Source organism: Musca autumnalis, unplaced genomic scaffold, assembly GCF_047663935.1.
Source record: "Musca autumnalis isolate F117 unplaced genomic scaffold, ASM4766393v1 scaffold_3, whole genome shotgun sequence".
In the NCBI taxonomy this organism is placed as follows: Eukaryota; Metazoa; Arthropoda; class Insecta; order Diptera; family Muscidae; genus Musca; species Musca autumnalis.
This window is the reverse complement of record NW_027411866.1, coordinates 168,765,593-168,779,714: the sequence shown is the minus strand read 5'-3', so window position 1 is coordinate 168,779,714 and position 14,122 is coordinate 168,765,593. Positions and strand designations below refer to the sequence as shown.

The 14,122-nt window shown below is 36.6% G+C and overlaps 1 protein-coding gene across 1 annotated transcript in view; it reads left to right on the top strand.

Annotated features, from left to right (window-relative positions):
* The window catches only part of cac (calcium voltage-gated channel subunit cacophony), a 541,297-nt gene that overhangs the window by 467,828 nt on the left and 59,347 nt on the right, over positions 1-14,122 (top strand). The window contains exons 25-26 of the mRNA XM_073975285.1: positions 3,906-4,108; positions 11,172-11,383. Coding sequence (XP_073831386.1) covers positions 3,906-4,108; positions 11,172-11,383 — 415 coding nt within the window. The remainder of the gene's footprint in view (positions 1-3,905; positions 4,109-11,171; positions 11,384-14,122) is intronic.

Genomic DNA, 14,122 nt, shown 5'->3' with positions numbered 1-14,122 from the left:
AAATATGTATGCATTTAAAACTACTAATGAATGGTGGGTGAATGTAAAAAACAACCACCGAATGAATAGAGAGTAGTACCGCTTATTTGAAAAGAGTATGAGAGAACATAAAACAACAACAACGCAACAGTAAGAACATAGTTGTCCAAAAATATAAAGAATTTATGAGAGAGATGTGTTCCTTTGTTGTGCAAAGGCTGTGTTAGGCAAAGAGAGAACATGTTTCGTGTGTTGTTACGGCAATGTACACGAGTGGACATAAATGTCATTACATTTGATCAACGATGCTCCGGCCACACGAAAAAGTGCAAACAAACACACTTCTTGTTTCTTTATTTTCATCTGCAGTGGTTAAAGCCGCCATCAGACCACCTGCTTTTTCACATGTATGAATCAGCTGTTCTGTATATTAGTATACCCAAAGTGACAACATACATGTGAAAAAGCAGATGGTCTGATGGCCGCCTTAACAATGTCAATGCTGGCTTACCAATATCAGGCACGAAAAATTTTGAGCACCTTTGCATTTGATGTGTTTAGTTTTTTCTGTTCCTTTTGATGATGCTGTTCTCACCAATTGTATGTTTTTGCATACTCGAAACGAAGTCGGCACGAACAATTGAATGAAGAGGCGATTGTTTTTACGAAGCAGTAAATTGATTTCCTTACACTCCGTTGAATATTGAATCAATATGAATCAACATTGACTCTCAACAGAGTGTTGATTACATTCTAACGCAAAGCAAGAGAGTGGTGGTGTGTATTAGTATCCCTTTCATTTGTGCATACCGCAAATCAAAAAAATGGCACCGGTTGCAGGTCTCTGGTTGGTATGCCATCAGCTCCTGCTGCCTTATTATTCTTCAGCCGGCTTATTGCTGTCTTTACCTCATCTTGGCCGGGTGGTATACATGCAATACCATCTTCTGGGATTGGATCTGTGGTATTTTCGTCCACTTCGCTACTATTGGATACCAACAGTTTGGAAAAATAATCTTTCCATATCTTTAGCACACTATCTGTATCAGTTACCAAATTACTCTGCTGGTCTCTACAGGAGGATGTGCCAGTCCCAAAGCCATCAATTTGATGTTTCATTCTTTGGTAAAATTTCCGGACTTCATTCTGTCTCCTGTACGTCTCGATTTGTTCAAAACCGCTTTACCATCTTTCTCTTTTTCCTGCGGAAAAGACGTTTCTCTTCTCTCTTTTTCTCCCGATAGCTCTCGGTAGCAGCACGACACTCCTGGTCATACCATGGATTCCTTGGTGGAGGTTTCTGGTATCCAAGTACTGATTTTGCGGCTGTTTGCATGGAGTGGGCAATAGATTGCCATTGTCCTGATATGTTATCGGGACGAGGAGTGCTTTGATTAAGCAATTGGGCCAGTTGAGTGAAATATGATGTGGCTATCTGTTGTGATTGCAGCTTACCGATGTCTAACTTCCGTGTTGTGTCTGTTCGCACTTTGTTTGCTACGTTTAATCTGGTACGTACCTTTGCTGCAACAAGGTAGTGGTCCGAGTCTATGTTTGCACCTCGGAACGATGGTACATCCAACACGCTTGATGCATGTCTTCCATCTATCACAACGTGATCAATTTGATTTCTTGTTCTTTGATCTGGCGACAGCCAGGTGACCTTATGAATGTCGAGATGCTTACATCTGGTACTGCTAACTACAATGTTTCTTGTAGCTGCAAAGTCTATCAGCCTCATACCATTGTCAGATGATTCACTGTGGAGACTGAATTTCCCGACTGTTGGGCCAAAGATATTCTCCTTTCCAATTTTGGCCTTAAAATCGCCTAGTATAATTTTAATGTCATGGGCAGGGCTTCTAAGCGCTCGTAAAATATATCTTTGGTCTGTTCGTCCTTGTCTTCAGTGTGAGCATGAGCGCAAATAAATCTGATGTTGAAGAATTTAGCTTTTAATCGAATTGCATCAAGCCTTTCATTCACTGGGGTGAAGCTGGAGACCAGATGTTTATACCTCCGACCAACTACAAATCCGCAACCAAACTCATGCTTTGTGTCATGGCAGCTATAATACAGTGCGTCACCTTTAGGTGTTGTTGTGACGCTTTTCCCGTTCCATCGTATTTCCTGTATGGCAGTAATGTCGGCCTTGCACTTTTCAAGTACATTTGCCAAAGCGTAAACTGCACCTTCCCTATAAAGAGTGCGAACATTCCAGGTGCAGATTCGCAGATCATGGTCCTTAAAACGTTTGCGGGGTTCGTCAACTTTAGAGGGGTTTGTTTTTTTCATTTATTTTTGTCATAGTAGGCTTTTTTCTAGGGGAGGGTTACTAACTCGGCGCCCAAACCCAAGTTTTTAACGTTCTTCTGGGTGAACGCGCGGCACATGTTAGCTCAATACCATTAACGGGTGTTAAAGGCAGCTACCCCAGGTGACACCACGGGGAGGTCAGTGTCCACTTGAGATGAGAGAGGGACCAAGATAAATCCTGGACTTTGCCATGTTAAAGCCGGTCAGGACCGTTCCTTGGTACATACAGGCATTTTGTTTCATGTTTATAAATTATTTAAATTTATATTTTATAAAAAATTAATATAATTACATACCCATTGACCAACATCATCTTTTTCCTGAAAAGAGAAAAAAATATGTTTTAATTTTTCTTCTCTTAAAAACAAATTTTAAATTTTAGTAACATTTTACAATTTAAATAACTCTTTATTGAATATTTTCTCCTCTTAATATATAGTTTATAACCAATTGGCATTATTTTTAGTAGATTGTAGAATTTATAATGAATTTGGGAGTGTAATGCATTCATATATTTTATTTTATAATTTTCTTCATAAGTAATTTGAGATTAATTTTATGTGTTCCTTTAATTTTGTTTAAACGTTTTCAAGAACTATTGTTATTTAAGCTTTTTAACCAAAAAAAAAACTCACATTGTTTAAGTTTCGTTATTTAACACCAAATTTAAAAACCAAACAAAAACAATACTTTTTGCAATACACCCAATGCAAAAAATCTAAAAAGCTTAAAGCGTTTATATTAAATGATTATTATTTGATCGTATTTGTTTCATATACGCAATTGCAATTTTTAAAAAACACATATCTAAAACTAAACAAAATAAACTACGTTATATACACACAACAACTGCAATAACAAAAGGTAACAAAAACAAATTTTAATACAATTCCAAATAAACTAAAGCTTACCTTACTTCCAAGCTAGTATCAATATTCCTCTATAGTAAATCAAAAAAGCTAGTTTTCCTTAAATTCTTTCCTTTAGCAAAAGAAAAAACAAATAATAATAAATAGCCAGAAAGATATAAACTTCCGAAAGCTTCAAAACTTTCTATATAAGAAGCTTTTTTAAATACATATGTATAAAATACTCAAAAGCTATGCAGTTTATCAAAAGCACCATCAATAGCTTAAAGCTTTCTTTAATCTTAAGCTAATAACTAAAAAAACCAAACCACTCCAACTCAACATAACACCAAACAAATGCTCTAAACTTTCCTAATTTTTAACAACAAATACTTACTATTTCTAAAATTTCGTATTTAATTTGTTTGTCCGTAAAATTTTCTTATTGTAATTTTCTTTTTAAATCTCAATGTTGTTATAAACGTACTATATATGTGTGTATTGTGTCTGTGTCTCTTCTGTATGTCTTTGTGTATAATTGCTAAAAATGCTAAAAACAAATCACGTATCAAAACAACAAGAGATATATGATTTCTTTCAAAACAAAACCAAATTATTCAACTGAAATTAATTTCCAAATTCTTCTATCTTCAAATTCGTTTTATGTCAATGTCTCTCTGTGTGTGTATGTGTCTGTGGGGGTTCACTTCACGTCTACTGATCGTCTTCAAAATCGTTTTGTTCTATACTGTCTGTATAAAGTGGTCGTATACTCTATACGGAAATGTATGACATGTTAAAAAATATGGATCCTCCATTGGGGTTCGGTAACAAATGTCCAAATCGCCTCGCCTTCAAGAAATTAATACGTATGAATATGCCCCTGGACGATGAGATGAGAGTACAGTTTACGACCACGTTATTTGCATTGATACGAGAAAATCTTAGTATAAAAATGAGACCGGGTGAGTACACATTTTTATAATTTATGTATATTTACAAAGAATCAAATGAAACAGGTTCGGCGTGGCCGAATGTAGTCTAGAAAACCTACACCACTGCAGTAGAAAGTATTTATGTATGTATGTATATTATATTTTCCCTATAACAAAATGATTTCGTAATGATAATATTTGGATATAATAAAACGGTATTACAATAATTATTGTAACATTTTTAAGGTAATCTTGTGCAAACAATTTGAGCTGAGGATTTTTTGAAAGTACCGACCCAAATGACAAATTCTCTAGTTGGGTTTTGTTGTGTCAGATCCAGCTTCCATTTTATGGCCTCATCTAAACATGGTTAAATATTGAATTTTTAAAGCAATTTTGGGCTATATATCTGAAACCTATGTGAATCTTCATCTGACCTCTGAAGCAAATTTGTAGATAAGGGAAAGAATAAAATTTTTTAAAAATAATGAACTCGAAAAACTACATTTATTGCCTCAAATTTTATAAAATATCGAAAATTTCCATAATTTATATCTATTTATTACCATATCTCCAAAACTGTACATTTTTAATGTTTTCTTTTGGAAAAATATTCTCTGGAATGTAATACACAACTCTTCGGAACATGCCATTGTTATAAAATATCTCTATCACGTTGTTTTGAGTATATTTTTCAACGACGATTTAATAAATATTTCAATAATGTGGTGAAATCCGAAATGCGAGAATAAACTGTTTGTGTGAACTGTATTTGAAATACGTGTTGTAAAAGATATGATGCAAAATACCGCTGAAACAACATGAAGTAAGCATTTTAGAGTTTCAGAATGTTCTGAAGACTTGCTGATTTTTGCAAAAGGTTACTTGGTTCAACTCCCAATAGTTTAGCTGATACTGACCATAATTCCAGCAGTTATGTAAACTTTTCTATATTTTATAGATTTTGATACCCTAGATGGAGTTTTTTATGTGGTCTGCTTGAAAGATAAGTTTTACTAGTTTGGGGCTACAATATTGCCAAAGACAGCAAGGCCAAATTCCTATTCGTTTCTGACAGGTCAAAACCCTACTAAGGTTTTTGTAGTCTCAATATGTACTTTCAAAAAATGCATACTAAAAGTTATTTGCATTTTCATTGTTGCATAGTGTAGTTAAAAATCAAGGGCCCCTGGATCGGGGAATAGGTCCGGACAGTTTATCAGACAAGAGAGGCTGAGGATAAAGAAGCTATACTGACATTTGCTTATGAATATTTTTTCTTGGAAACATTAGAGAAGAAGCGAAACATACATAAAAAGTATGAGTAATAAGTCAACAGGGTCAATTAATGTCTTCTTTATATATTCTTCCCCCACCGATATATGGTGGTACATACGTAAAGGTCGGGACCTGTGCTATTGATTGATGGAGAAAAGCAACATACATTTGATACTATCAGCAATCTTTCCAAGCTGTCTTCGATAACGGACAATATTGCTTTCACTTGTGAAGGTAGTCGTTGCATCCACAGCTGCTTCAACATTTTGTTTGATACGTTAGCTTGAGATATGTAGGTAGTTCCGATTATAGTTCGAAAGACTTCCTATCTCATCTCTCTGATGATCGACAATAGTTTTGTGGGATATTGCGTAATTTCAGCAATGATGAATTGCGTTACAATTTGCTTGAACCATAGAAATGTATCGAAACTCAAAAATGGAGAAGCGGTCACTGGGATTGTTGTCATTAGAACTTACAGTAAGTCACAGTCAAAACTATCCATTTGAGTTTCTTTCATTAAAAATATGATTGCTAAGAGTTAATTACCCTATTTTATCTCAAGTGGACACTGACCTCCCCGTTTCACCTGGGGTAGCTGCCTTTAACACCTGTTCAAGGTAGTGAGCTAAAATGTGCCGCGCGTTCATCCAAACCAACGTTAAAAACTTGGGTTTGGGCGCAGGGTTAGCAACCCTCCCCTAGAAAAAGCAGCCTACTATGAAAAAACAAAAGAAAAGAAAAACAAAACCCCTTAAAGTTGACGACCCCCGCAAACGTTTTAAGGTCCATGATCTGCGAATCTGCACCTGGAATGATCGCACTCTTTATAGAGAAGGTGCAGTTTACGCATTGGCAGATGTACTTGAAAAGGAAATACGATGGAATGGGAAAGGCGTCACAATAACACCTAAAGGTGACGCACTGTATTATAGCTGCCATAACATAAAGCATGAGTTTGGTTGCGGATCTGTAGTTGGTCGGAGGTTCAACCACCTGGTCTCCAGCTTCAGACCCGTGAATGAAAGATTTACTACAATTTATTTGCGCTCATGTTCCCACTGAAGACAAGGACGAACAGACCAAAGATATGTTTTATGAGCGCATATGACCGTTGTCCTGCCCATGACATTAAAATTATTCTAGGCGATTTTAATGCCAAAATTGGAAAGGAAAATATCTTTGGTCCAACAGTCGGAAAATTCTGTCTCCACAGTGAAACATCTGGCAGTGGTAAGAGGCTGATAGACTTCGCAGCGGCAAAAAACATGGTTGTTAGCACCACCAGATTTCAAAATTTAGACATCCATAAGGGCACCTGACCTGTCTCTGGATCAGAAGACAAGAAATCAAATTGATCAGGTTGTGATAGATGGAAGACATTCATCGAGCGTGTTGGATGTACGTACAAAGGTACGCACCCGGTTAAACGTAGCAAACAAAGTACGAACAGACACAATCGACATCGGTAAGCTGCATTCACAACAGATAGCCACAGCATATTCCACTCAACTAGCCCAATTGCTTAATCAAAGCACTCCTCATCCCGATAACATATCAGAACAATGGCTAAGTATTGCCCAATCCATGCAAACAGCCGCAAAATCCATACTTGGATACCAGAGACCTCCACCAAGGAATCCGTGGTATGATCAGGAGTGTCGTGCTGCTACCGAAGAGAAAAATTCGACATATAGAGCTACTTTACAATCCGTAGCAACGCGTAGCGCACAAGATAGATATCGGGAGAAAAGGAGAGAGGAGAAACGTCTTTTCCGCAGGAAAAAGAGAGAGATGGAAAAGCGAGACTGTGAAAAGATCGAGATGTACAGGAACCAGAATGAAGTCCGAAAATTCTACCAAAGAGTCAAGCATCAAACTGATGGCTTTGGTACAGGCACATCCTCCTGTAGAGACCAGCAAGGTAATTTGGTAATTGATACAGATAGTGTGCTCAGGATATGGAAAGGACATTTTTCAAAACTGTTGGTGTCCAATAGCAGCAAAGACGACGAAGATACCACAGTCCCAATCCCAGAAGATGGTATTGAATGTATATCGCCCAGCCAAGATGAGGTAAAGACAGCAATAAATCGGCTGAAGAATAATAAGGCATCAGGAGCCGATGGCTTACCAGTCATAAAAACCTGAGGCGACACGCTGATAAGGTGTATTCAACAGCTAGTTAGCACCATCTGGCAGGAAGAACGAGTTCCCGACGATTGGAACCTGAGTATACTGTGCCCCATCCTCAAGAAAGGAGATAAGACTGTATGCTCTAACTATAGGGACATAAGTCTACTCCCTATTGCCTACAAGATCATGTCAGGGATATTATGCGAACGACTAAAGCCTATGGTAAACGAGATAATTGGACCATACCAATGCGGCTTTAGACCTGGCAAGTCCACCATTGACCAGATATTTACCCTGCGTCAAATCCTGGAGAAGACCCAAGAGATGCAGATCGACTCCTACCACCTTTTTGTCGATTATAATCCAGCCTTCGACAGCCCGTTACGTTCAAAGGTATTCCAAGCCATGTCTGAATTTGGTATACCCGCAAAGCTCATCCGGCTTTGTAAAATGAATTTAACTGACACGAGATCCTCAGTTAAAATAGGAAAGAACCTCTCCGAAGAGTTTTGTACCAAAAGAGGCTTCAGACAAGGAGACAGCCTTTTGTGTGATCTCTTCAACATCCTGCAGGAAAAGTTTATACGAGAGGCAAACGTCAAAAGAAGTGGCACAATCTACACCAATAGCCACATGTTACTTGCTTATGCTGATGATATAGACATCATGGACGATCAGTAATAGAAGTAACCGATACCTTCATGAAGGTCGAAGGAGAATCTGCTAAAGTGCGTCTGGCGGTAAACGGTGAGAAGACCGAGTTGATGGTGTCGACGCTCGGACCAACTGTGGAAGTTGGTTCCTATAATTTTGAGGTAGTAAAAGACTTCGTCTACCTCGGCACCTCCGTAAACACAACAAACGACATCAGTTGTGAAAAAAAGAAGAATTGTATTGGCCAACAGATGCTACTTTGGTTTAATTAAGCAGGTTAAAAACAAAGCCACATCTCGTTAAGCAAAAATAACGCTCCACAAAACACTGATACAACCCGTGCTGATGTATGGCTCCGAAGTCTGAGCACTTGCGCAAGCAGACATGTCAGTTCTAGTGTGTTTGAGAGTTAAATTCTTCGAAAGATCTACGGACCAATCTGCGTTGACAATGAATATCGACGTCGCATGAACCACGAGCTGGATCTTCTATACAACGACATCAATATAGTTAAACGTATCGAGATGCAGCGATTGCGTTGGGTAGGCCATATCAAAAGAATGAGCAAAGATGAACCCGCTAAAAAGGCGTATAAATACGGACCGTTTGGCGGTGCACACAGAGTTGGCAGGCCAAGGAATAGATGGCGCAAACAAGTGGATGAAGAGGCGAAAAGGCGCGGTATTCCAGAGTGCGAAGCAACAAATAGAGAAAATTGGAGATCTTTTCTTAGTTTAGCTTATGAAACAAATGTTCTGTAATGGGTCAGCTAAGTAAGTAAGTAATTCTCTTTCAAGTTGAGCTGTTATGACCTAAGAGGTACATTGATATTCTCCCTTCTAATTTTGGCATTATTGTAAGCGAAACTGAAGGCCAGATGTAAAAAAGGCAGATTTCCAGCTGACACCATGTAGAATTCATTGTCCACTTGAGATCTTGGGCTTAATTATGTTAAAACCGGTCAAGACAGTTCCTTGAACTCAAAACTGTCCCCAATATCAGCATTATTATAAGATATGTATATAGAACGAATTGTCAGTGTGTATAATTGGTATATTGATAGGTTTTTGTAGATGATGTGAACGACAACTTTTGACCATATCGCTAACAAATGTCCATTAACATTTTGTTAAGGCTGTAGTGTTGTTTCAGTTCAGCTTTTTTGATTGAACTAGGTCGCTCTCTTTTCAATCATTCGTCATTAAGATCTTCAGTCAACTTTTAAGTTCGTTCGTTCACACTGTCGTTCGGCACCAACATAAGAGGTTCCCACATAATTTCTCTTTTGGTCCATACCCCTAAGTTAGGGTTTAAGAGCTTAGGAAATAAACCACTATTGTTATTTACCCTTTTGGTGTGCAATATAAACGACATTGGATGTCCCAATTCATTCGCTCTTTCCTGTGAATGGTTAAACTGATCTAATTCGTTCCTGAGCAATACAACTCTACTTTTGATTGAACTGCGTCGTTCGTTAGCTCAGTAGTTCACCCCACACACCATTTAAAAGAAATTGAACTAGATTAGAGTTCGTGTTTCACATTTCAGTTAAAATGTGAACTAAAAAAAAACTTCTAATGGCTGCGCTAAAAAAGTTTGTCATGAAAGCCATACAGACTGAACGGACAAATATTCGTCTCCGAAAAAAGAATATTCCACTCCCACAGTCGATATGTCTGATGAGCTGCAAACTAACAGCGAAACTAGTCACGTAAATTGGTGGTTGTGTGGGTTCGAATCGTCAGCTTTCCTTTTTCACTTGCAAAAAATCTTCAGTCATTAAGCTCAACTCCAACTCAAAATTAAATTAAAATAAATAAAATTAAAATGATCTTCGCCCTAACAGACAAAATTTTAAATAAAAAAATGATAATTGTTCTTGGCTTACTTAACGAACTATAATGAGCGGCTTAGACTCACCAAGTTGTTCAGTTGCTTAGGTTAGTGAATCGTTTAACTGAACTAGTTCGCTAGTGAACTGTACAACTATATTTGTACAAAATCTATCAAAATAAAAAAACTTAATTTAGAGAAGACATGTAAAGAGTCACCCAACTTCAAAAGTTTTGTAACATGTATGTCTAAACCAGACATATAAGAGATTTTCTATCTATGGATGACCTACGAAATATTTTCTTTCTGCAGAAGTTCTAAATAATTTCGTCTAACTATGGAAGACTTAGACAGATATTCTCTTAATGGAAACTATCTTCCGTCCATAAAAAACACGGAACCGATCTTCTCTTCATAGCTGATCAAGAATAATGTAAGGTCCGTTTCCTCTCAGTCTAGATCTTAGGAAAATAAATCATAAAATTCATTCTTGCAGAGAATTTTATATATCATATATATCAACATTTTGACTTTTAAACCTGAATAACATTGCTCCTAATGGCAATCCCTAGTTCTCTACCAACATTCAGATTTGGGGAAATGTTTGCTTTCTTAATAGATGTTTTAACTAAACTTTTGTAAAAAAAAATATTTTTTAAAAAATATGTCCCCACATCTCTTGTGGGTATTGCTTAATGGGGATATAAACAATTTTCGAAGCTTACTGGTCTGACAATTAGAGGGGGTTTGCGTCATTAGTTTGAATGGCGACTTCTGTCTTGTTATTTTATTTATTACGGAAAAAGTCAGCATTAATCCTACAGATGTGTATTTCCTTTTCACTGAAATTGACAAACCAGAGAACATTACTTTTTCAAGCATAATAGTGGTGTAGGTTTATTTTCTTCTTCGAGAACAATTTATTATTTATTACATGATATTTTATCTAAGGTTGAATAATTTCTTATACTCATGATTTCTGGAGAAACAAATAAACTCCAGTTTAGACTATAACTAAACAAATCAAATCTGTCCTAGCAATTTTTAGTTGTCAAGGCAGTAGGTTAGACCCTCTATATTTAGAAAAAAGAGCAATTAATGTAAATCCTAATATTTTATGAGTATCTAAAGGCTAATAAACTTTAAAATACATTTTAACTCTAATACATATTATATTTTTACGACGTTATAGCTGAAGAAATGGATCAAGCCGATGCTGAACTTAGGGAAACAATAGAAAAAATCTGGCCATTGCAAGCCAAAAAAATGCTAGATCTACTGGTGCCGCCCAATGATCAATTGAACAAGGGCAAGATGACAGTGGGTAAAATCTATACAGGATTATTATTGCTAGAAGGATATCGTATAAGACGAGATGGCGGCGGTGGTCAAGGAGGAATGCCGGTAAGTTCATTCATTATCTTTGAAATATTTACAAATACTCTAAATTTAAAGAAGTAAAAGAAACAAAATTAGATTTCAAAAAAATTCATAAAGATTAAAATAATCAATCAATAAATAGGGTATTTAAGATAATTTTTAAATATATTGGCTTTAGGGCGAATAACAATTTTTCTACAAATTATGTTAAGTATTCATATTTTTATTCAAACCTATATATTTTTTCAAAATTATAATTAAGGAAGGCAAAATTTTTTTATTTTTACTATTGTAAATATTTTCTTTAGATATTTTTATAAAACAAAAAAATATGTGGTAGCAATTGTATGAAACAAATTATCATATAGGAAAAAAACAAACATACCTAGCGTTGTTCATTGGCACAAATGTTATTTTGAAAACAATAACTTAGAGTAATTTCCTTTATTAACATAAAAAATGCTCACTGTTTCGTAAAAACATACAAAATTTATTTACCAACCAAAAAAACGTTTTAAACATTTGAACACTTGTTGCTTACAAAATTGATTTACACTGCACCAATATGAATAATTTTCAAAAATATATTTAAGAAAATAGAAATTATTTATTTCGAATATTTTATTCAAATGACAAAACAACAAATTAAGGCTGAACTTATTTTTAAGCAATTTAAATTTGATACTTTTGTTAATTGTTAATTTTTAACTTCTTTTCACTTGTCCGTAATCGAATGAATTACTTCAATAATTCGGTCATCAAAAAACAAAATACTTTTGTTATATTTGTTAACGAAACAAAAAAACAACAATTAAAAACAATTCAAAAATTGTAGCAGAATTGGAAAGAGGTACTTATTACACTCTTAAACCAAAGTTAATATTTAATGTTGTTAATCCAATATTATCGTTTTGAATACATATACTCTTTATACTCAAATATTAAAGTTATTTAGTTAATTTTTGATATACCGTTACATTTAATGAATATATTTACGAGAGTTTAGCTTTGAGATTTAATTTACAGGCCAGGCTTAAAATGCGGAACTACCAAAATGCTCCAATATCTTCTTCATGCATAGCACTGTTTATTTACTGTTTATGGGCATAAGACAGAAATGAAAAAAAAGCAAAAATTCGCTAAAAGGAACAAAAGTTTCAATTATAATAATAATTCGATTATTATCGAACTACAAAAAAGCCCTATTTCTGCATAGCATTCATTATTTAATTACTGCTAATCAGCATAAAGCAGAAAAATACTCTTTTCTCAATCTTTTTTCATTTCTCACTCTGGAATACCGCACCTTTTCATCTCGTCATCCACTTGTTAGCGCTATCTATTCCTTGGCCTGCCAATTCTGAGTGCCCCGCCAAGCGGTCCGTATTTATACACCTTTTTAGCGGGTTCATCTTTGCTCATTCTTATGATATGGCCTAGCCAACGCAATCGCTGCATCTCGGTACGTTTAACAATATTGACGTAGTTGTATAGCAGATACAGCTCGTGGTTCATGCGACGTCGATATTCACCGTCAACGCAGATGGGACCGTAGATTTTTCGAAGAATTTTTCTCTCAAACACACTAAGCACTGCCATGTCTGCTTGCGCAAGTACCCAGGCTTCGGAGCCATACATCAGCACGGGTAGTATCAGTGTTTTGTAGAGCGTTGTTTTTGTTTGGCGAGATGTAGCTTTGTTTTTAAACTGCTTACATAATCCAAAGTAGCATCTGTTGGCCAATACAATTCTTCTTTTATTTCACAACTGATGTCGTTTGTTGTGTTTACGGAGGTGTCGAGGTAGACGAAGTCTTTTACTACCTCAATATTATAGGAACCAACTTCCACAGTCGGTCCGAGCTCAATGGACGCATTGCGCGCCGACACCATCAACTTGGTCTTCTCACCGTTTACCGCCAGAACCACTTTAGCAGATTCTCCTTCGACCTTCATAAAGGTATCAGTTACTTCTTTTACTGATCGTCCCATAATGGCTATATCATCAGCATCAGCAAGTAACATGTGGCTGTTGGTGTAGATTGTTCCACTTCTTTTGATGCTTGCCTCTCGAATGACCTTTTCCAGCAGGATGTTGAAGAGATCACACGAGAGTCTGTCTCCTTGCCTGAAACATCTTTTGGTACAAAATTCTTAGGAGAGGTTCTTTCTTATTTTAACTGAGGATCTCGTGTCAGTTAAAGTCATTTTACAAAGCCGAATGAGCTTTGCGGGGATACCAAATTCAGACATGGCCTGGAATACCTTTTAACGTAGTGGGCAGGTGTCGATCTGCAATGGTGGACTTGCCAGGTCTAAAGCCGCATTGGTATGATCCAATTATCTCGTTGACCATAGGCTTTAGTTGTTCGCACAATATCCCTGACACGATCTTGTAGGCAACAGGGAGTAGACTTATGCCCCTATAGTTAGAGCATACATTCTTATCTCCTTCTCGAGGACGAGCCAGGATACTCAGGTTCCTATCGTCGGGTACTCGTTCTTCCTGCCAGATGGCGATAACTAGCTGATGAAAATACCTTATCAGCGTGTCGCCTCCGGTTTTCAACAGCTAGGCTGGTAAGTCATCGGCTCCTGCTGCCTTATTATTCTTCAGCCGATTTATTGCTGTCTTTACCTCATCTTGGCTGGGCGGTATGTAACAAAGCCATCAGTTTGATGCTTGACTCTTTGGTAGAATTTTCGGACTTCATTCTGCCTCCTGTACATCTCGATTTTTTCACACTCACGCTTTGCCGTCTCT